The sequence below is a fragment of the Heptranchias perlo genome, chromosome 19 (assembly GCF_035084215.1).
Source record: "Heptranchias perlo isolate sHepPer1 chromosome 19, sHepPer1.hap1, whole genome shotgun sequence".
Taxonomy (NCBI): domain Eukaryota; kingdom Metazoa; phylum Chordata; class Chondrichthyes; order Hexanchiformes; family Hexanchidae; genus Heptranchias; species Heptranchias perlo.
This window is the reverse complement of record NC_090343.1, coordinates 25,047,417-25,070,404: the sequence shown is the minus strand read 5'-3', so window position 1 is coordinate 25,070,404 and position 22,988 is coordinate 25,047,417. Positions and strand designations below refer to the sequence as shown.

The 22,988-nt window shown below is 40.1% G+C and overlaps 1 protein-coding gene across 4 annotated transcripts in view; it reads right to left on the bottom strand.

The window, feature by feature from the left end:
• Positions 1-22,988, bottom strand: part of ptgis (prostaglandin I2 (prostacyclin) synthase) — a 71,279-nt gene that overhangs the window by 3,661 nt on the left and 44,630 nt on the right. For all 4 annotated transcript variants that reach the window (XM_068000521.1, XM_068000522.1, XM_068000519.1 and 1 more), the window contains exons 4-9: positions 22,062-22,205; positions 19,590-19,744; positions 19,177-19,358; positions 9,170-9,323; positions 6,973-7,154; positions 507-658 (exon numbers count right to left, since the gene is read on the bottom strand). In XM_068000521.1, the coding sequence (XP_067856622.1) occupies positions 507-658; positions 6,973-7,154; positions 9,170-9,323; positions 19,177-19,358; positions 19,590-19,744; positions 22,062-22,205 (969 nt within the window). The remainder of the gene's footprint in view (positions 1-506; positions 659-6,972; positions 7,155-9,169; positions 9,324-19,176; positions 19,359-19,589; positions 19,745-22,061; positions 22,206-22,988) is intronic.

The following is a 22,988-nucleotide window of genomic DNA, read 5'->3' as shown; positions in this document are numbered from 1 at the left end:
TCCGTTGATCTCCCGCCAGAAAACCCGAGTGGAAATTCCAAGCATTTGTTACCACTATATAGCATCCTGGTCCAAAACGGACAAACCTCTCCCAGCTGAGGCAGGCAACAATGCAATTCGAACTAGCCTGCAACCAGTCATCTGCCTGCACTGCTCTGTCTGTGGCTATGAAGGTGATGACCATCATCATCTTTTATGGCATATGGTCATTTCAGGCAGCCATGGGGGATTCTGTAATATAGGCATGTATTCATCAGGTGACATGCATTTTTCAGGAGAGCTGGGGAATTTATCGGGTTTGGCATCATAGCAAGACAGTAGCGAGATAGGGCCAACCAGTTTTATGGGGTTTCTGGCTTTCCCAACATCCAAGATACATTAGATGGCACCATTTGCTTTGTGAGCTCGTACAGTCGAACCTCTCAACTTCCACAACAGGATTTTATAGGGAATACCCTGCCTTTTACAGGGAAATACAATATACTGTGAATCTATACGACACTTACATTTTTAGGCTGTTTATTGCATGAGATCGTCCAATACAAACATTAGTTCCTGCACCCCAGGGCATGTTGTAGTGCTTCAGCTGTTTTCCACTCTTGAAGAAATTTGTTTTCTTTGTTCCATCTGGGTTCAAAAATCGGTCATACTTAAATTTCTGTAAGTTCAATAAAAAAAAACGTTATAATTAGAATCATAGAAAAGTTCCTTGTATCTTGGAGTGTAGTGCAGTAATATAATACCATTACAAAGATGAAATGGTTGTTGGTTAAAAACTAACATATCAGTGAGGCCACTATAATGCAGTTAAGTCTTTCATGTCCTATCCTATGGTCGGAAATTCCTTCTTTTGGTTTTAATATTGTATTTTATTATTCCCTATTCACCCCTTCCAAGTCATTTATGTGCACTGAAGAATTACACATAAGGGCATCATGGATAGGCTGACAGTACGAGAAGAGGACAAGGTATTAAGTCTGAATTTTTTTTTTATTCGTTCATGGGATGTGGGCGTCGCTGGCAAGGCCGGCATTTATTGCCCATCCCTAATTGCCCTTGAGAAGGTGGTGGTGAGCCGCTTTCTTGAACCGCTGCAGTCCGTGTGGTGAAGATTCTCCCACAGTGGTGTTAGGAAGGGAGTTCCAGGATTTTGACCCAGCGACAAAGAAGGAACGGCGATATATTTCCAAGTTGGGATGGTGTGTGACTTGGAGGGGAACGTGCAGGTGGTGTTGTTCCCATGTACCTGCTGCTCTTGTCCTTCTAGGTGGTAGAGGTCGCAGGTTTGGGAGGTGCTGTCGAAGAAGCCTCGGCAAGTTGCTGCAGTGCATCCTGTGGATGGTACACACTGCAGCCACGGTGCGCCGGTGGTGAAGGGAGTGAATATTTAGGGTGGTGGATGGGGTGTCAATCAAGCGGGCTGCTTTGTCCTTGATGGTGTCGAGCTTCTTGAGTGTTGTTGGAGCTGCACTCATCCAGGCAAGTGGAGAGTATTCCATCACACTCTTGACTTGTGCCTTGTAGATGGTGAAAAGGCTTTGGGGAGTCAGGAGGTGAGTCACTCGCTGCAGAATACCCAGCCTCTGACCTGCTCTCGTAGCCACAGTATTTATATGGCTGGTCCAGTTAAGTTGCTGGTCAATGGTGACCCCCAGGATGTTGATGGTGGGGGATTCAGCGATGGTAATGCCGTTGAATGTCAAGGGGAGGTGGTTAGACTCTCTCTTGTTGGAGATGGTCATTGCCTGGCACTTGTCTGGCACGAATGTTACTTGCCACTTATCAGCCCAAGCCTAGATGTTGTCCAGGTCTTGCTGCATGCAGGCTCGGACTGCTTCATTATCTGAGGGGTTGTGAATGGAACTGAACACTGTGCAATCATCAGCAAACATCCCCATTTCTGACCTTATGATGGAGGGAAGGTCATTGATGAAGCAGCTGAAGATGGTTGGGCCTAGGACACTGCCCTGAGGAACTCCTGCAGCAATGTCCTGGGGCTGAGATGATTGGCCTCCAACAACCACTACCATCTTCCTTTGTGCTAGGTATGACTCCAGCCACTGGAGAGTTTTCCCCCTGATTCCCACTGACATCAATTTTACTAGGGCTCCTTGGTGCCACACTCGGTCAAATGCTGCCTTGATGTCAAAGGCAGTCACTCTCACCTCACCTCTGGAATTCAGCTCTTTTGTCCATGTTTGGACCAAGGCTGTAATGAGGTCTGGAGCTGAGTGGTCCTGGCGGAACCCAAACTGGTGAGCAGGTTATTGGTGAGTAAGTGCCGCTTGATAGCACTGTCGACGACACCTTCCATCACTTTGCTGATGATTGAGAGTAGACTGATGGGGCGGTAATTGGCCGGATTGGATTTGTCCTGCTTTTTGTGGACAGGTCATACCTGGGCAATTTTCCACATTGTCGGTTAGATGCCAGTGTTGTAGCTGTACTGGAACAGCTTGGCAAGAGGCACAGCTAGTTCTGGAGCACAAGTCTTCAGCACTACAGCCGGGATGTTGTTGGGGCCCATAGCCTTTGCTGTATCCAGTGCACTCAGCCATTTCTTGATATCATGTAGAGTGAATCGAATTGGCTGAAGACTGGCTGCTGTGATGGTGGGGATATCGGGAGGAGGCCGAGATGGATCATCCACTTGGCACTTCTGGCTGAAGATGGTTGCAAACGCTTCAGCCTTTTCTTTTGCACTCATGTGCTGGACTCCGCCATCATTGAGGATGGGGATGTTTGCAGAGCCTCCTCCTCCCATTCGTTGTTTAATTGTCCACCACCATTCACGACTGGATGTAGCAGGACTGCAGAGCTTTGATCTGATCAGTTGGTTGTGGAATCGCTTAGCTCTGTTTAGCATGCATGTAGTCCTGAGTTGTAGCTTCACCAGGTTGGCACCTCATTTTTAGGTACGCCTGCTGCTGCTCCTGGCATGCTCTTCTACACTCCTCATTGAACAAAGCTACTTAAAGAAATGGCTAACAAAATCAGTCTTGTTCTCGCCATTATCTTTTGCGAATCATTAGAAATGGGAATAATAATCGGCGATCGGAAAGCAGCTAACATAATTTCAATCTTTAAAAAGACCCAGGGAACTACAAGCCAGTGACACCAACCTGCATTGGTGAGTATTAGAAGGCATTCTAAAAAGGGGATGGTATGGTAAAAGAGAATGCCTAACAAATTTCCTGTAGTTCTTTGAGGAAACAATAGAACTTGTTGATAACAGAAATTCTGTGAATGTGATATATTTAGATTTTAGAATTTTAATACCTTGATACAGAAGTGAATAGTCCACAAGATAGGAAGGCATGGAATAGGAAGCAAGCTTCTGAGGAGGACTGAAAATGGCAAAGCCAGAGAAAGCTCGATGATGTGGCAAAGGGTGCCTTAGATATCAGTACTGGGACCATTGCCACTTACGGTGTATATAAGTGCTGTAGAGCTAGGGGTAAAAACAAAACTATCTAAGTTTGTAGTTGGCACCAAATCGGGGTGAGATGGTTTTAAATAATAGGGAAGAGGCACAACAAGCACAAAATGATCTAGATAGGTTGAGAAAGTAGGCTAATGTGTGGAAAATGGCATTTAATGTGGACAAATGCAAAACAATGAGACCAGGGAATGTAAATAAACAGTGGGAATATCTTTAAGCTACTGCATACAACACGGGAGAGGGGACTGGGGTAATAGTGGATTGCTTGCTGAAACCAAGAGCGCAGCATGTGGCAGCAGTAATGAAAGCTAACCAGCGGAAGGATAGTGAGTATACAAAGCACTGGTAGGGCCACACTTGCAGTATTGTTTATAATTCTAGTCACCATACTATAGCAAAGCTATTCAGGTAGTGGATGCAGTGCAAAAAAGGGCAACCAAACTGATAACTAACTTAAGGCATCTGAGCTATGAGCCTTAGACTGCTTGCTCTGGAGAAGAGAATGCCCAGAAGAGATATTACTGAAGTATTCAAGATTCTTAAGGGAAAAATTGAACGCTGATAATATATTTGAGATTGTCATAAACTTTAGAACTAAGGGGTACTAAACCTCAGGAAAGATATATTGGCCTTGGAAGGAGTACAGTGCAGATTCATCAGAATTATGCCAGGGCTTAAAGATTTAAATAATGAGGACGGCTTGTATTCTCTTGAATGTATAAGGTTGAGTGGTGATCTAATCGATGTGTTTAAAATAATAAAGGGAATTGATAGAGTAGATACAGAGAACAGTTTCTTCTAGCGGAGGAATCCAGAACAAGAGGGCATAATCTTAAAATTAGAGCTAGGACATTTAGGAATGAAATCAGGAAGCATTTTTCCACACAAAGGATAGTGGAAATCTGGAACTTGCTCCCCCAAAAGGCTGTCAGTGATGGGTCAATTGAAATTTTCAAGATTGAGGTTGATAGAGTTTTGTCAGGTTAGGGTATCAGGGGATATGGTACAAAGGTGGGTAAATGGAATTAAGGTGCAGATCTGCCACAATCTAATTGAATGGCGGCCTACTCCTGTTTCTGTGTTGCTATGCTCCTATGTTTCTATGACACACGTTTAGAAGAGGGAAGGTGCACATACAGTTCAGACTGAACTACACAGAGAGTGGTGAATGTGAGGAATAGGCTGCCCAGAGAGGCCGTGGTGGTAGAGAGAAAAATTGAAAAGAGAATTAGATAGAAGTTTGAGGGAGTGGATGATTGAAAGGCATTCATTTTTAGGGCCAGCCAGATGGATTACAGAGCCTTTTCCAATCCAGTTTGTGTCTGTGTTCCTGTAACTTTCTGTTTCTATGCATTGGTAATCACAAAAATGTGATTTCTACCATTTTTTGGCATCCCTTATGGTTGATGATCTCATCAGTAAAAAGTCTTGTCTGTTCTCTACAAGACTTATTGAAGCAGAGCCAATTATGACTTGTACTGAAAATTTTCATGGCCTCCAACAAATTGTTGCTAAACTGGCTTCAAATTTAATCTGGCCCTAAAGCCACGGTCTTCTTGAGTTCACTTAAAGCCACATAACAAGATAATGCAACTGTCCCAACATCTCTTTGTTTCTTTGTAAGTCAAACTAGCAGTAACACAGGGCCAATAATGAATTATTAGTGTTGAGGTATCAGTCAAATTTGTAACCCTGCCCACTCCAGTGAAAGACTGGTAATGCTTTGGCACTGATCAGTAAAATGTAATTTTTTTCATTTGCTGGATAGTTAAGTCACAGCTGGCACTGGCTTGGCTCTAGCCATGCCTTTTATATACCCAAAAAGTAAGCTATTATGAGAAAAGATTTAAGGCAGTGCAGTTCTTCACTGAGGAGTAGGATATGATGTATCCTGCTGACTGAAACAGAGCAGCATTTGTGCCAGTCAGATGACTGCCCTCCTAGCTGAAGCTGACTCCCAGATGGGGAGACATCAGTAAATATATCAGAAATAACAGTGCCAATTACAACACTAAGAGTGATGTCAGTGCCAGTATAATGCCATCCTTTAAAGTCTATTTGATTTAGTTTCAGCTGATAGTCTTGTAAAAGAAAGTAAGGATTTACAATGATCTACAGGATGCAAGATTGCTTCGACAGCCTTCCTCTGCGACTTCCACCGCTGAGAAGGATAAGGGCAGAAATGTCGTGGGAACTATCGCCTTCAAGTCACATACCATCTTGACATGGAAATAGATCACTGTTCCTGAGTCAATATTCAGGAATTTCCTACCTGCCACCATCTTGAATGCACCATCACCAAAAGGATTGCAGCGGTTCAAGGGGAAAGCCCATCCCCACCTTCTCAGGGAAATTACAAATGAGGAATAAATGTGGCATTGGCCACACCCCGAGAACAAATTAAAAAAAGTCTTTGTTTAACGGCTAGGATTCTCCTCTGTGATCCAACCTGAAATCAGAGCACTAACCCTAGGAGGATAATCCCAGCAGGGGGGGGGGGGGGGGGGGGCAGGGTGGATTTTAACCCTACCCACCTGGTGGAAACGGGGCGGGTAGGCAGTTGAAATGCTTCGGGTGGCTTACCCATCGATTTCCCCTGACAATCCTGAATTTAATCTGCTCCTCTAACTAGGCATCAAAGGCATCCACCTGAAGTCAGCAGGATCCTTCATTAAATATGCAGATGACATCATCAGGCTCCAACTGCAATTTTAAGTGAGGCCTGAGTGGGGGAGCCGCTGCGGCTTTCCTGCCAGCCTGAAGTACGTCAGAAGAGGATTGGGGTGTGAAGAGACCCTGTAAGGTAAATTTATTACTTTCCCTTGTGGGACCAGGAATGCTCTGCTGGGCCTCACAAGGAACAGTTAGGCCTCCCTGCCCCGGACAATCCCCATTCCTTCCCACAAGACCCTCCCAGCATCTCCTTCTCAAGAATTACCCGTGTGCCGGTGGGCAGCTATGCGCTGCCCGATTTTCCGGAGGTCACTAGCTTTCCCTGCCTGTTTTGGACGGGAAGTGGACCAGTGGCATGGTAATGAAGCCTGGCATGATAATGAGGTTAAAATAGATGTGTTCTCGTGCTGCCGCGAGGCGGGTCAGAAACAATTTCCCTCCTCCGGTTTCTCACCAGAAGCTAAGATCGATCCCAACACCTCATCCACAGGACACCACCTCCAACAATACAGCATTTCCTCAGTACTGAATTGAATGTCAGCCTAGATTAGGAAATCAAGTGCTGGAATGGGACTTGAACCCAAAACCTTCTGCCTTAATGGCAAGAGTACAACCAATTGAGCCAAACTGATACTTCACTTTAATTAAAACAAACTTCCAACCAAGTTTTTAAAACATGATTTAGTTATGTTTGGCATTTAACGATTTTAAACTACAGCGTTTGTGAGCCAGTAAAAAGGGATACTGTTACAATATGTTCATATCATTTTAATAAGATATTCATATCATGTGGATTTTCAATTTTGAATAATTTCTCAGCCATTTATGAAAAGCACCATCATGCGAATCTAAATTACCTCATGTTCTTCATAGATTTCTGGGTCCATCTGGGGACTTAAATAAGGAAAGAGACAGAGTCTGTCTCCCATTCGGAGGTGATATTTTCTGCCATCTGCAAGCTGCAGTGACATGTCCTGAAGAACCTCTCTGGTAATAAATGGCGCTGCTGTCAGCCGCAGGGTTTCATTTAAAACACTATCTGTTAGCAAAAAGGAAATAGCATCACTGTATTTTTCAAAATTACAATAATTAATGCACCTAGTTTGTCCATACTGTTCTGTTGAATTTTCCAGTGAAGAATAATTGTGATAATACTTGAGAAGGAAAAATTTGCAGGGCTATGGAGAAAGAGCAAGGGAGTGGGACTAATTGGATAGGTCTTTCAAAGGGCTGGCACAAGCATGATGGGCTGAATGACCTTCTGTGCTGCATCATTCTATGATTGATAACACACCAGGAACCCATTTTGTTATCATTTTCACACTGGCATGAACTTAGGGCTGTTTGCTCTGAGGTCACACTGAAGAATGGATTAAATATTTAGATGTGTCAGGTGCAAGATTTCACCTGCATTATATACAAAATGTATATCAATGCAGCTTCTGAAGCCACCAGAACGGAAAAGACTAGGACACTGCTGCTGTTTTGATATTTTATTTTAAAAATGTTATACTGCCATTAAAACATGTTTTACTGCAATCACTTTACTCCTAGAATTCAGTTTTTCTTTCAGAAAGGCTTTTGAAATTTTGGAAAAAGTAATGGCATCTTAACATGGAGGTAAAGACTCTTTCAAGATGACTTCTAAATTTCCTGAATGCTGAATTTTGGTGGAAAACCAGCCCTTAGAGAAATGGTTAAGTCTAAAGAAACATCAAGTACATAAAACCTTGCATGTATTTCTGAGATCAACCTTTAATCCTTGCTCTCACACATTGTGATAATGAGGTTGACTTTTCTGATTGTCAAAGTGTGCAGCTCAAAGCAGGGAGATATGTTGACTGCACACTTTGACAAACAGGAAGGTAACATGATCAACAGGTGTCTGTAAGGAGTGTAAGAAGGCAGAGAACAGTGTATTTCCCTGACAGAGCCATCATTCTCCCACAGGAAGTGAAGCAGAGGAACGGGGCCTTTGATTGCAAAAACTGGGCTCCAGAATCACCATTAAGTTCTCTGAAGTCAAGTACAGCTGCAAAGTAAAGCTTCCTCTATCCTGCCCCAACAATGTATGTTCAATCCGGTCTCAGAAAATTGTCCCTAGTTGCAGTTTCTGAGATTTCTGTTTTCCACATCAGCTCTCCTTTTGGTTTCTGAGTGAGATTGTCAAATAACGGGTAAGATTTTTTTGCTGTGGGGTCCAAGAAACTAGCTAGTGACCGCCCAAACTCATCTCATGTAGAACTCTTTCAGCCAAAACGGAGAAAATAATTTTATCCAGCAATCTTGACTAGATTCAAAACCAAGACCTACAGCTGAAAGGACTATGTGCTAAGTCACTGTGCCACCCAGTCCCCTGGTCACAATAAAGTTCAACCATGTTTAATTTACAACAACAACTTGCATTTATGTAGTGCCTTTAACATAGTAAAACGTCCCAAGGTGCTTCACAGGAGCGTTATCAAACAAAATTTGATACTGAGCCACATAAGGAGATATTAGGTCAGGTGACCAAAAGATTGGTCAAAGAGGGAGGTTTTAAGGATTTAGATAAAGAGATTGAAATCTTCATATGTTGATTAAAAGTTGACCAAACACTATCTATACAATAGTCACTTTTACATTAGCCTTAGTATGGTGTTTGTACCAATGCTTCCTGATGCATCAGTCTCATGCACCCAGCAGCAACTCCAACGTAATGGATTCACTGCATATATACCAGGTGACAATGTTGAATCTTTTCATACACTCCAATAAGGACATTACAAAGAAAGGAAATATGAAAATATCAGTGCATTTAATGTTAAAAAATTAGTCATTATTAAAAAGAGAAAATACATTAGGTCAGAAAATAAAACTACAACAGAAAATCTACAAGTTCCAAAGCAGAGATTAAGGATAGTATATGAAAATTGAAGAGGCGTTGGGTCGATGATCTGCAGTTTGAGTAGGGGCTAATCACATTATTTTACAAAAACTATTAAGATAATTGGTTATTAACTTATAGTAATTATGAAATAAACAAAGTAACATTTTAAGTAAAGAAAATGGTACCGAAAATTGGTGTATTGTCAAGAACATCCTGACTAATGGTAGACACTGCATGGTTAAAGCAGATTTTCTTGACTTCTTCCTGGACTGCAGACATTGCTTCTGGGTGTTTCAGCAAGAACAATAGGAGCCAAAATGCTGCAGGCCCAACATTACCCTAAAAAAAAATCAAAAGCAGTCAATGTTGTTACATCTTTTGACAAGAAAGGTTTTATTTATCAAGCTATTCAGTACATGTGTCAATGTCAAGTGCCAATGGCTATAAACAGACATGTAGGACAGTTTGTAGAAGTCTTTATTGACAAAGCCTCTGGCAGAACTTTTAGAGATTCAAAGCAGAAGATGACGGTGCATTTATTTATTCTCTGTATTGGAGTTCTTTGAGGAAGTAACATGCAGGGTGGGTAAAGGGGAACCAATGGATGCAGTATATTTGGATTTCCAAAAGGCATTCGATAAGGTGCCACATAAAAGATTACTGCACAAGATAAGAGCTAATGGTGTTGGGGGTGATATACTGGCATGGATAGAGGATTGGCTAACTAACAGAAAGCAAAGAGTTGGGATAAAAGGGTCATTTTCAAAACGGCAATCTGTAACTAGTGGGGTGCCACAGGGATCAGTGCTGGGGCCTCAACTATTTACAATATATATCAATGACTTGGATGAAGGAACAGAGTGTCTTGTGGCCAAATTTGCTGATGATACAAAGATAGGTGGAAAAGCAAGTTGCGATGAGGACACAGTGTCTGCAAAGGGATACTGACAGGTTAAGCGAATGGGCAAAAATTTGGCAGATGGAATATAATGTGGGAAAATGTGAAGTCATCCACTTTGGGAGGAAAAATAAAAAAGCAAAATATTATTTGAATGGAGAAATACTACAAAGTGCTGCGGTACAGAGGGATCTGGGTGTCCTCGTACATGAAACACAAAAAGTCAACAGACAGGTGCAGCAGGTAATCCGGAAGGCAAACGGAATATTGGCCTTTATTTCTAGGGGGATGGAGTATAAAAGCAGGGAAGTCATGCTACAACTGTACAGGGTGCTGGTGAGACCACACCTGGAGTATTGCTTACAGATCTGGTGCCCTTATCTAAGGAAGGACATACTTGCATTGGAGGCGGTTCACTAGGTTGATTCCGGGTATGGAAGGCCTGTCTTATGAGGAAAGATTGAACAGGTTGGGTCTATACTCATTGGAGTTTAGAAGAATGAGAGGAGATCTTATTGAAACATACAAGATTCTGAGGGGACTCAATAGAGTAGATGCTGAGAGGATGTTACCCCTCATGGGAGAATCTAAAACTAGGGGGCATAGTCTCAGAATAAGGGGTCGCCCGTTTAAGGTGGAAATGAGGAGGAATTTTTTCTCCCAGAGGGTCGTGAATCTTTGAAATCCTTTACCCCAAAAAGCTGTGGAGGCTGAGTCATTGAATACATTCAAGGCTGAGTTAGACAAATTTTTGATCAGCAAGGGAGTCAAAGGATATGGGGAAAGGGCGGGAAAGTGGAGTTGAGGTAAAAAATCAGATCAGCCATGATCTCATTAAATGGCAGAGCAGGCTTGAGGGGCCAAATGGCCTACTCCTGCTCCTAACTCTTATGGCTCTTATGATCTCTGCATAAGAATCCTTAACAGCATCTAATGGACTGCATAATCGCCTTTTCTATATCCCGGTAATTTGATTTTTATATGGTATAAAGGCTGTTTTCTAAAAAAGTAGGGAATGAAACAGCTATTCATAATAAAAGAGCTAGATTTCTTTTTTTTTTACAATGTATAAAGTCTTTCATTTTTTGCTTTGTGTTACTGTGTCAGTTTGCAGCTTCCAATACTGTTAATACACTTTGCAGTGAGGCTGCCAATCTTCCATTAGCACTGGCAACTTTTATTTAGTTTTATATCTTCTGTTCCTGCCACTCAGTGATTTAGATTGCTATTTTTTTATGCTTCCACTCGTAAGTATCCAATTTTAACCAGAGCATCTCCAGCTTTGGTTTATCTTCCTGCCCCTGCTCTGTTATCTCACTGTTTTGTGCACCTCCAGCAGTTCCTTTAGGGACCGCTGCTTAGGCCGCTCAAGCCTCAGAAAGGCCAGCCGATGCATCTCAAGCTCCATCTAGGGCAAAGAAATGTAGGAGTCTGGGGTCTGAAATGAGCGTAGGAGCTTCATTTCATTATTGAAATGAGGGCTATGCCCATTTCAGGCAGCTGCTAAGGCCATCTAAATAAACGCACTTACCAATTTAGCAGTGGCCCGAACTCCCATGCAGATTGGGCATGAGCCTTTGCACTGCTAAATTGGTTATTGTTGTGCCCATTACAGGACCATAAAACGGACGCAACAACATTAAATTTAGACCCCCAACCTCACGGATCCTAATGTTTCCTTTGGCTCTGCGTTTTTTTTTCCTTTTGCCTCTGTGAAGCACCATGGGACATTTTTTTCTATGTTAAAGGCACGCTATAAATGCAAGTTGTTGTTGTTTTCTTTATTGAAGAGTGTTGCCTTGAAATTTGACATCATGTGGCAAAAAAAGTAAAACGTCTCCCCCTCCCACCGTGGCCAAGTGGATAAAGATATTCAGGACAAAAGGTCCTAGTTTTGATTCCCGGACTGTGCTCAGTTAACTGATCTCAGCCAGAATTCTACAATTGGTCTCAGTATCTCTCATCTAGGAAGGGGAAAAATCAGCCTGGGTTCCTGGTCTGATCACTATCCAGTGACTCTTGCTGGAAAGTGCATGTACTTGATTGTCAGATGAGAAATGGACCGGTGATGACTGCAGGGCTGATAGTAAGCTCACAAAATGAAGAATGATACAACAGATGTGTCTACATTTGTGAAACAGTATTCCAGCAAGGGCCAGCAACCTTAGGAGAGAAGGCAGGGAGAAATTGGAGGTGAAAAAAGTCTCATGTCCAAAAATTCAGTTGACAGGAATGGAGACTTTCATATATTCACCATTTTACAAAGATAGTCACTGTCTATAACTAGCTATATATTATAGCCTAACATGATTGACAATGTTTAACTTGTCATTTTAGAGCTGATTTATTGTTCACTGATGAAACTGAACTGTAATTTGATTCATACTTTCAGCTCCCTGTTCAGGATTGGCCTGTGATCATTACCATTATTCTGTCCCAACAAAGCAACATTTAGACTTAAAGGCAAGGCAAACTGTAACATTTAGATTATATTTTTCAATATTCTATAAATTCTGAAACAATGCACATCTTTATTAATAAAATTTGAAGATTATCTTTTAATTTGTAATAAAGAAGCTAGTTTTAAAGATAAAAAAGCTTTCACACTGTAATTCTTTCTAAGTTGATCAGCCATTTTGATTAAGTAATATCTTGGGAAACTGGTGACCTTGAATTGCAAGCATTGTCATGGAAATAATAGGTAAGCTGGTTTCCAGTTACACCACTGGTGATGCACCAAATCTAATCAATCAGATCACTCAAAATGACAACCCTGTAATTAATCCTTGTTTTCCACTTTGTCACCACGCTAAGCAGGAAACCAGTATACTCCTCTTTCTGAACATGCAGTTATTTGGTCTTTACAGTTTTAACTGAAATGGCTATAAATGGAAAGTTTCATTAAAATATTAAATATATTTTGTAGCAATTATCTCTCCCAGAGACTAGAAATACACAATTTAATCAAATTTATCTGAAACTGCTAGATATCAAAACTTACTTAATAAAGTGCACTCAAGTTATTCTCACTTACAGTTTGCCAGTGGCAATAACAGGCTACACTTCAGTCTGGGAATCATTAAAGGGGATTCCCACTATCAGGATCCCATTCAATAATTAAACATTTTTCAAAGAATTATCATTAAATGTAGTATCCTTTCATATTTTCCTTCCTGTCCCATATTACTGACTTTACTGGGGATTGGTGTATAGGAGATATTGAGCCTAAGAGCTGAATTATTATCATTGACTTGGGATCTTTCTGTTATTCCAACCATGGCGGAAAACTTCTGTGTGTAAAGAATATGGCGGAAATTTTCACAGGGTTTTCCCAATCTCCCACCGTAACTTTGGTGGAAAATTGTGAAAACCCTGGAGAATCCAAGTAAATGGCTTCTTTTAGTCATTTATGCCACTTTTACGGGGTGCGGTGGAGGGGGGGGGGGTGCGGAGGATCCCATCAATTCCAGGTACATGTGTACATTTTGTTACAAATAGAAAACAGAGGAACTCTTCCCTCCCTTCCCCCACCCCTTGTGTAATAACTCAATACGGAGTCAATACAGTCCTCCATCAATGTCAACATGCTCACTGTTTAAACAACAAAATGCTCCTAAGAAGTTCGGGAAAAAGTGCATGTTCCAGTTAATCAATATGGGGAGCAATGCCATGGGGTTCTCCCAATCTCCCATTGCGACTTCAGTAGAAGATCAGTGGAAATCCTGGAGAAACAAGCTTTTAGCCATTTACAAGAGCTCTGCTGATCTTCTGCCGAAATTAATGATGGTAGATTGGGAGATCGCCTGTGGAAATTCTAGCCATATATAGAAAGAAAGAATTTCCATTTATATAGCGCATTTCACAACCTCAGGATGTCCTAAAGCACTTCACAGCCAATTAAGTACTTTTGAAGTGAATGTAGTTACTGTTGTAATGTAGGGAAAGACAGCAGCCAATTCGCACACAGCAAGGTCTGACAAACAGCAATGAGACAAATGATCAGCCAATCTATTTTTAGTGATGTTAGTTGATGAATAAATTTTAGCCAGGACAACTCTCCTACTCTTGCTTCAAATCATGCATTGGGATATTTTACATTCACTTGAGAAGGAAGGCAGGGCCTCCGTTTAATGCTTCATCTGAAAGACAGAACCTTCAACAGTACAGCACTCAGCACTGCAATGAAGTGTCAGCTTAGATTATGTGTTCAAGTCTCTGGAGTAGGGCTTGAACCCACTACCTCCTAACTCAGAGGTGAGACAGCTACCACTGAGTCAAGGCTGACACCCAATAGGTGTTAGAAGCGAATGAAATTGCATCAGAAGGGTATGGGGCACTACGGAATAAAAGCAGTTATTAACAGAATGGGCATCAATGGGTGAAAATACATTGAAGCTGCTGTACATGCACAGTCATAAGCTGTAGCTTTAATGATAACAATTACAGCTGCTCGCTAGAATCAGCAGGAGCAATGTATGTCCTCAGTTTACCACTGAATCCAGAATTTCCCAGTGACACAAATAAAAAAACTATCACTCCATCAAACATTCCCTGCCCACCTGCAACAATACAGAGGAATACAATCTGTGGAGGATTCTATAGTTTATTGTCAGAGATGTAAGTGTGCACACATAGCCAGAAAGTAAAGGTGAAATTCCATTTTTAACTTGGCAGGTTTTCATTTTTTACTAAAACTGAGTACTTACAATCCTTAAAGGGATATGTTTTCTGCAGATTCTTAGAAAATGTATATGGTTTCTAACATTAAAAAAAATCAATGAATTGTGTCCTTGGCTATTGTATTTTTATCCTTTGTGTGTTAGAATAGAAACGACAATTCAAATCTCTAAAAAAAACCCAGAGGAAATGTGAATACATAATGCAAATAACAACAGACAAACTGTCATGTACAATACATGATAGCAACTGAGTGTTTTATCTTCTGAAAATGCAGCACCTTGGTCAAGGACACACATATCTATTCCAAGACTTTAAAGCTTCACCTAGTGGTTATGAGACAGTACTGCCAACATAGAAGCAAGCCTATCATTTTTCTTACATTGAACTAGGCAGAGGATGAATCAGAGAATGCTAATTTTTTTCTCCCAAGTGATCAGATCATGACAAAAATAACTTTTTAATAAGATACCACTCAAGGGAGAATAATAGCACTTTTCACAGCATGAGTGAAGAGCCAAGAATGACTTGCATTAAGATAACCACTTATTGCAACTCTCAAAAATGAATTACTTTGAAGTGCAATGACTCTTGTTATAGAAGCCAACATGCTAGTCCTTTTACAAACAACAAGATCCCACAAACTGCAGTGAGATGAATGACCAGTTAATCTGTTTTTATTTGGTGCTATTGATTGGAGGAGAAATGTTGGCCAGGATACCAAAATAGAACTCCCCGCTCTTCACGGCAAAAAAGATGGTTGTGATTGTTGAAATTAATTAGAAAACCCAGCTGCTGCTGGGAACTCAATGAAACAAGATCATTTCCTGTACTTGTAACTTGCTTGGAATAACAAACTGAAAAGGTTAGGTGTTTACTTCGGCTTTAACACCTCACCTTTTATTTTGCACCCATCTGGTCCCTGGTTATTAAGAACTATTGTTATTTTTGTACTGCTCTTCCACATAACTTTTCATGCAGCCGTTTCTGTTAAACGATTAATTACTTTACTGATGTTGCTAATTTGAATTCCAAAAATCAGGTTCTAACTGCTGCTAAATGTTAGAGAGATAGGGGAGTGAATATTTTATATCCCAATATAATAAATATGTTAAGACAGAGTTAATAAGTGAGGCTCTCAGTGCAGATCCTCACTTACCAGAACAAAGGATCAGAAGATTGGGTGGGCGATCAGCATGTCTGATTGCTGTGAGTTGGGCATTGCTAACCTCTGCATTAGTCTGTGCTCCCGGTGAGTGATGCGCCACACTGGTAGCCTTACCTTACAAAATTTACCTTGTTGTTTAAAGCTTATTACTAAGTACTCATTGGTAGTTTAGAGATTGTGCATATCAATGTGAATAAGATATAATTACCAGCAGCAAGAGATGGATTTTTTTTTATAAAGGCTCCCAAAAAGGATAATGCTCCATTGCAGGGAAATATAGGCTTTTTGGATTTTCCAATAATGGCAAGAGGGGCTAAGCTTTCAAGTGTTAACCTTGGCTCAGTGGTAGTACTCTCACCTCTGAGTCAGAGGGTTGTGGGTTCAAGCTGCACTCCAGGAACTTCAGTATATAATCTAGGCCGACACTTCAGTGTGGTATTGATGGATTGCTGCACTATTAGAGGTGTTCTCTCTCAGATGAGATGTTAAACCGAGACCCCATCTGCCCAGTGAGATAGACATAAAAGATCCTATGGCACTATTTGAATAAGAACACGGGAGTTCTCCTGGTGTCTTAGCCAACATTACCCTTCAACCAGCACCACCAAAACAGATTATCTGGTTATCTATCTCATTTCTGTTTGTGGGACCTTGTGTACAAATTGTTTCCCTACATTACAACAATAACAACACTTCAAAAGCACTTCTTTGGGATGTCCAGGGGTTGTGAAAGGCACTATATAAATGCAAGTTCTTTCTTGAGGATTCCACTTCTCCTATATAGCTGTTTCTATGTAGCGTTTATGTCATTTGCTAGGAGGGTTACATAGCAGTATGATTTGATTTAGGAACATAGCAACAGAGGAACAAGAGTAGACCATTCCACTCCTCAAGCCATTCAATTAGATCATGGCTGATCTGTATCTTATCTATTTACCTGCCTTGGTTCCATATCTTTTAATACCCTTGCGTAACAAAAATCTATCAATCTCAGTTTTGAAATTTTCAATTGAGTCAAAAGCCTCAACAGCTTTTTGGGGAAGAGAGTTCCAGATCTCCACTACCCTTTGTGTGAAGAAATGCTTCCTGACATCACTCCTTAACAGCCTAGTTCTAATTTTAAGGTTATACCCCCTTGTGTAAGGTTATACCACCAGAGGAAATAATTTCTCTCTATCTACCCTATCAAATCCTTTAATCATCTTAAACATCTCAATTAGATCACCCCTTAATCTTCTATACTCAAGAAAATATAAGCCTAGTCTATGCAACCTATCCTCATAATTTAATCCTTTTAACCCTGTAATCATTTTGGTGACTCTGCGCTGCACCCTCTCCAAGGCCAATATATCCTTTGTGAGGTGCAGTGCCCAGACCTGTAGTGCTTCAGATGTGGTCTAACCAGAGCTTTGTACAACTGTGGTATAACTTCCACCCCTTTGTATTCCAGCCGCCTTGAGATAAAAGCTAACATTCTATTAGCCTTTTTAATTACTTGCCCTCTGATTTTTCCTCACTCCTTCCAGGAAGACATTCTGCTGGCTCTCTGTATCTAAGACTACTCTCTGAGCTGTCACTGTGCAGGGAATCACAAGGAAATAGCTATGTTCTTCTATTTTTTGGCACAGTGTTTTACTGCACTGTGCATCTGTTCCAAGTTTCAAATAATTGCCTTTTCAATTTAGGCCAAAAGGCAAAATCTTCCAAGAAGCATAATGAAAATGCAGAAGACAAGAATCCCACTACATGACATTATTTTATGCAACATCACTTTAAAATATAAAATATTATACAATATTTATGGGTTGAATTGAACCTTATCACCAATAAATTTCTTTAATGAACACATCTATGAGCTCAATGTCTTTGACTGAGGTATCCTATTCTCTCTTAATATTTGTGTCTGAAATAACCATGAAATGATAGAATGATAGGTGGGAAATCTTTAAAGATAAAAATGGTTTGGGATCATTTTACAATATAGGCGATAACAGCGCAGTACAATGTAACAGGATCTAGTATTATCATGCAATTCATGTTTAAAATAGCACTGGCTCCAGTCTGATCTGTGCTCTCCTAAGCAGTACATGATGCCAAGGAACTACTCACAATATCTCACAAGGTCTTTTTAGTGTGCCAGGAAACAGAACCTGTAGGATACTCCACCATCCTGTAACACTGCATCATTTCCAACGCAGTTGAATATTAGAAAGCGGTGTTCAGGAATGAGCATGAAGATCAGATCAGAGAGTGTGATTTCATTTCAGCTTTCCCGGTCTCCCCTAACCCCATCATATTGGACTATTTTAGTCTGAACATAAAGCCCATAATAGATACAATGTGCAGGGTTTCTGTATTGCCTGGATTAGTAACACATTGGACTACTGAGCTGGGATAGATCATCCAGAAACTGCATCTATACCTCATATACCTCCAGAGCATAACTCCAGAGAAATGCAAGCAAGCAGCCTCACGAGGCTCCCATAGAAGACATGCTTCAAATACAGTCACTGGATCCTCTTAAAAATTAGATTGAAGAGATCAGAGAGACCAAACCAGTTTTTTTTTGACAGTCACTCCTTTCCAGCTATCATATACTAATGTTCCTTTCCCCCTCCCCATCCCAGTATAATCAAGGGGGTGCACTGTTGGAAACAGCCTGAATTGAACCAACCTTATCTGCCATATTTTGGTATTCAGTTCATTCACATGTTGTCTGGATTTTGGGAGAACATAGCCCTGTTATAAACAAAATGGCTGATTTCTATTTTCCAAGATGTGATTTGTTTCAGTCTTTTAAAACTCTAAGGGATATATTTTCTGATCAGCAGAAATGGCTAAATGCACTCCTACAACATTCCTCTCTTCACTATTTTCAGGCAAGTGTTAACCCATTTAAAATAAAGGGTTACCGCCGGCCTAAAATGACTTATCGCAGAATATAGTCTAAATTAATTAAGCATTCATACATGAACTTTGCTAATCGAAAAATATACCACTAAAAGTCTTAAAATTGCATTTGTGGAACACGTAAAAAGGTTAAACTGCTTAAATAGTGCTTTATTAAATTTAGATGATCATCCATTAATAATCTATTAAAAAGGCATGCCCTTATTAAATAGCCTTACACACACTGTTATGTGAAAGTTTCAATCTATGTGCATTTAGGGGACAAAGTACACTGAACAGAATGTGGGGAAAACAGTATACTGTGTTGGATATAGCTGTCACATGGATACCAGAAGTAATGGTTTATCAATAAATTCATCTGTTGAAATATTAAGTGACTTGGATATCTTACATATACATTAATGTAAAGATTGTAAAATGCTATTACTGCATATAGATAAGATAGAGATATTCAGGGTAGATAGCATACTATTGAAATCTAACTGTAGGTTTGCAGCAGTGGAAGGAGTTTCCTTCAACAGGTCACAGGGACTCCCTACCTGTGTGGCCCACAGCTGTAGTACCATTGCTCGGGCCTGCATGTCATTATGCAAGCCCAGTTTCTGAAGGTGGCTGCAGTAGCCTTCAAGCCAGCTGCTTCTGTTCACTTTTGTATTTAGATTCTCCACAGACAACAACCGCCATAGGTGTTCCTTCACCAAGGCAGCCTCCTTCTTCTCATCTGCCAAGAGCAAAATGAATAATTTGTTTATTAACCTGCTGCAATTTGTAATAATTAAAAATGATTTCAAAGTATGAAAATATTATGATGGTCAAAAATTATAACTGACAGTTTATTAGATCACAAACATTTTAAATTAAATTCTGATATAATTTGTTTCAAGTTATTTTTCCTTCAGCATCATCACACGTCTGGTTAAAATACACAGATGATTTGTTAACGGTGACTCACCAGCAGTTAGCATTGAGCGGGCTAGTTTCATCAAGAGCTGGTCTAGTCTCTTGTATACATTATAGAGCTCTGCTGAATGAATTCTATCTTTAACTTGTGATGTTTGCGCATTATTTTGTGCCGATTCATTTCCAAATAGCGTAAGATATCCTGCCCTAATTAAACAAGGAGAAAGAACAATACATCTGTCGGTCATAATTTCAGGTGCTGATTGTCGACAAGAAGATTAACAATCTTTCCTAAATGATTTAAAATCTGCATTGGAATCCTTTACTGACATTTCATTTTCAATTGCTCACATGTAATATACATAAGGTCATTCATTTCCTGTTATTTATAAATCCAAGTGCATCTTCACAGCCTACAATAGGAGGCTATATTTTCTGATAGTCACCACTATTGGAATAGACAGTTTGAAATTGAGCAGAAAACCCAATTTACCATGAGCCACGATTGGACTTCAGGAGGGGTGGGGTGTTGTAAATGGGCAGATGAAGCTCTTGCTGAAAAGGAGCAGAAGCTTTATTACAATCTTAACCTCATTGGTAATGATATGCAGATAAACTCCCACACAATTTCCCATGATTTTCACTGTAAATGTGCTGTGTTAATTTCATTTATATAAACCGGGCCTTTTGGGGAGTGTCATTCAACACCGACAGGGAGTCAGCATTTAAAAGGAGACCTGTGATTTCTGAGTGCTGTAATGTGAAACTGTAAGTTTAATGGAGATTTATAGGACAAGGATTATCATTGCGATTATTCTACCAGTTTATTTTTCCAGATATTTTTAGTTATATCACCTATAATTTACAACATGGGCCTGCAATGGCAACTCGACTTTCTGTATTATTTGGAGGAAGAAAAGGAGGAAAAGAGGGATGTCAGACAGGTGAGATAGACTGTCTGTTCCCACTGTTATCCATATCTACAGGCAGAGGCATACCTACTCTGGTATGTCTAAGGAAAGCTGCCTTCATGGTTACGCTTCACTTGAGTGGCAGTGACAGCAGTGGGATCTCCTGGAAACTGACCTCCAGCCAATCTCCACCACGGTGACAGCACTGCGAGTGGCTGTCAAGGTCATCACAGCCCTGAACTTTCATTTTTCATTTTAAGGCAGCTCACAGTGCCAGGATTTCTTGAGCCATAAAAAGAGTGGCTCTTAAAAGATCAAGATTATTTTTTTGACCCCTGGCTCATTATAGCTCTGAACAGCAATTACATCAAGGCCCATATAGCTACCAAGATCATCACTGAACACGTGACATGCCTCTTGAAGAAGCTTTTCAGATGCGTAATATAGCTCCAAGTTTATTGTTCTCTGCTACATGCTGCAAAATTTAGTTATCCAATGAAGCACAACCATGGAGAAGGAAGACAACTACTTGCAGCCAGAAGCTAACACCATGTAGCATATAATATATTATTCTATTGTTGAAGTGCAGGCCTGTGTCCCTTAATGCGACATTGTAATTGTTAGCTTGATTTTCCTGTTCTAGACAGTTACAGGTCAGACTAGCTTTTTTAAAAAAAGTATTTAACATCACAACTTCTAATTTTTAAGTAAAGGCTGTGGAAAATAAGAGCCAAATTGTTTTTTAGTCCGAAGATTTTGCAAATTAGGAAATGTCTATTAGTTTCAGGTGTATGTCAGAAGCAGCCAGCATTAAATAACCATCTCATTTCTTTTGTTTTGTTTTGTCAGAACTGCAGCAAAGTGTGACATCTTAAGTGTGACATCTGAAACGTGACACCCGGGGTGTGACATCTCGAGTAAGTATGGTATCTGGAATGTGATATCTCCACGTGCTGACGTATCATTTTTAATATTTTATACATATGGATCACCCATGATGTTGCTCATATTAAATTGAATGATATGCTTTTCTATAACAGCAGGAGTGCAATGCCTTATTTTGATGCTGGCACCGCATTGCTGGGTCAGGGAACTTTGCAGTATTTAATTGGCTGTAAAGGGCTTTGTGACGTCCAAAGGTCATGAAAGGTGATATATAAATACAAGTTCTTTCTTTTTTCTTTTTCAGCATAGATGTACTTCGAATTTGGGTCCTAACCTGGTATGTATGACTCAACCACTCATTGTTTTGAACCAGTAACTCTTCAGGGTGCCTGTCATAATTAATTAAATTGAAGTTTGAATAGTTCTACTGATTCAGCATTGATAGGATTCTGACCGGAGGTCCCTGGAGATCTATAAGGCTCAATACCACATCAACTGGTGCATTTCACTAGCATTATCACACACTAAACAATATAAAGTGTCCTACAAAATACTTATCTCAGATCAAAAAACTTTTTAAAAAAGACTAGTCTAACTTGTACATGCATCTACTTCTATCTCTCTGTTAGAAATGAATTTGACATTGAAAAATGGCATACATAGCAAGCTCATACTCTGATCTTCAGAGTAAAATCCACATAAGTGCAGAAACCTCATTAAAATACTACCTGAACATAGCATCATAACAGAAGTTAAATAACCCTTCTTTCTTCCAGGTGTTCTTTGTTCCATTTTTGTCAGTCAGCAAAATTGTTTTAAGATTGGACAGTGTTGCCTGTGTCAGCGAAGAAAGGTTTTTTCCTTGGAGTTGCCTGACAAAAATAATCAGCATTAACATTTACAAAATGCCATTATGTCATCATTTGGTGATTCTAGGTCAAGTATTAACTCAATAAATAAATTATAATTTTCCAGGGCTATAATAACTCTTAAATGTGATATAAATGAACAGGTTTTTTTTGTTTGAAGGTTTGTTTTGAAAACCATAGATGTGAGATTACAAGTGGCCAAGAGGAATTTTGATAAAAAGCTGTGGATGCACCTAATCCCATTATCATTCTTATACCATTAGCCTTCTTATAATCTTTATAAAGCAATATTTTCACTGATTAAGACTTGCTTATGGAGATGCCACTATATATTTGTTTGTTATTTTAAGATGTTTTATACTACACTGTAGCCTCTGTGGTTTTGCTTCACACTGATGCAGTTATAGTGGCACCAGAGCAAAGTGGAGTGAGATTCCCTGGAGGAATAATGTCATCCCAAAAAAAAAGTTTGAAGTTCTCCTTAACACCCAATTAACACTATACATGTTGATCACTGAAGCAAAGCCAAAACTGCTTCAGAACGGTTTACCTCCCTGGATATCTTGGCACTATAAAGGAGGTGAAAGCAATTGTTTTTAGTTATGGAGTACAAGATTCCTCATCTCACCAATCTTCACAACACCTCCGTGCCTCCTCTGACCAGCAGTGGTAATTCACTGAAGGCTGACCATTAGCAGCGGTGGTATGATCACTGCTATTTTCAACAGACTGACTATTTAGTACCACACAAATTTAAATCAGCAGAATGAATTATGCAAGAAATTC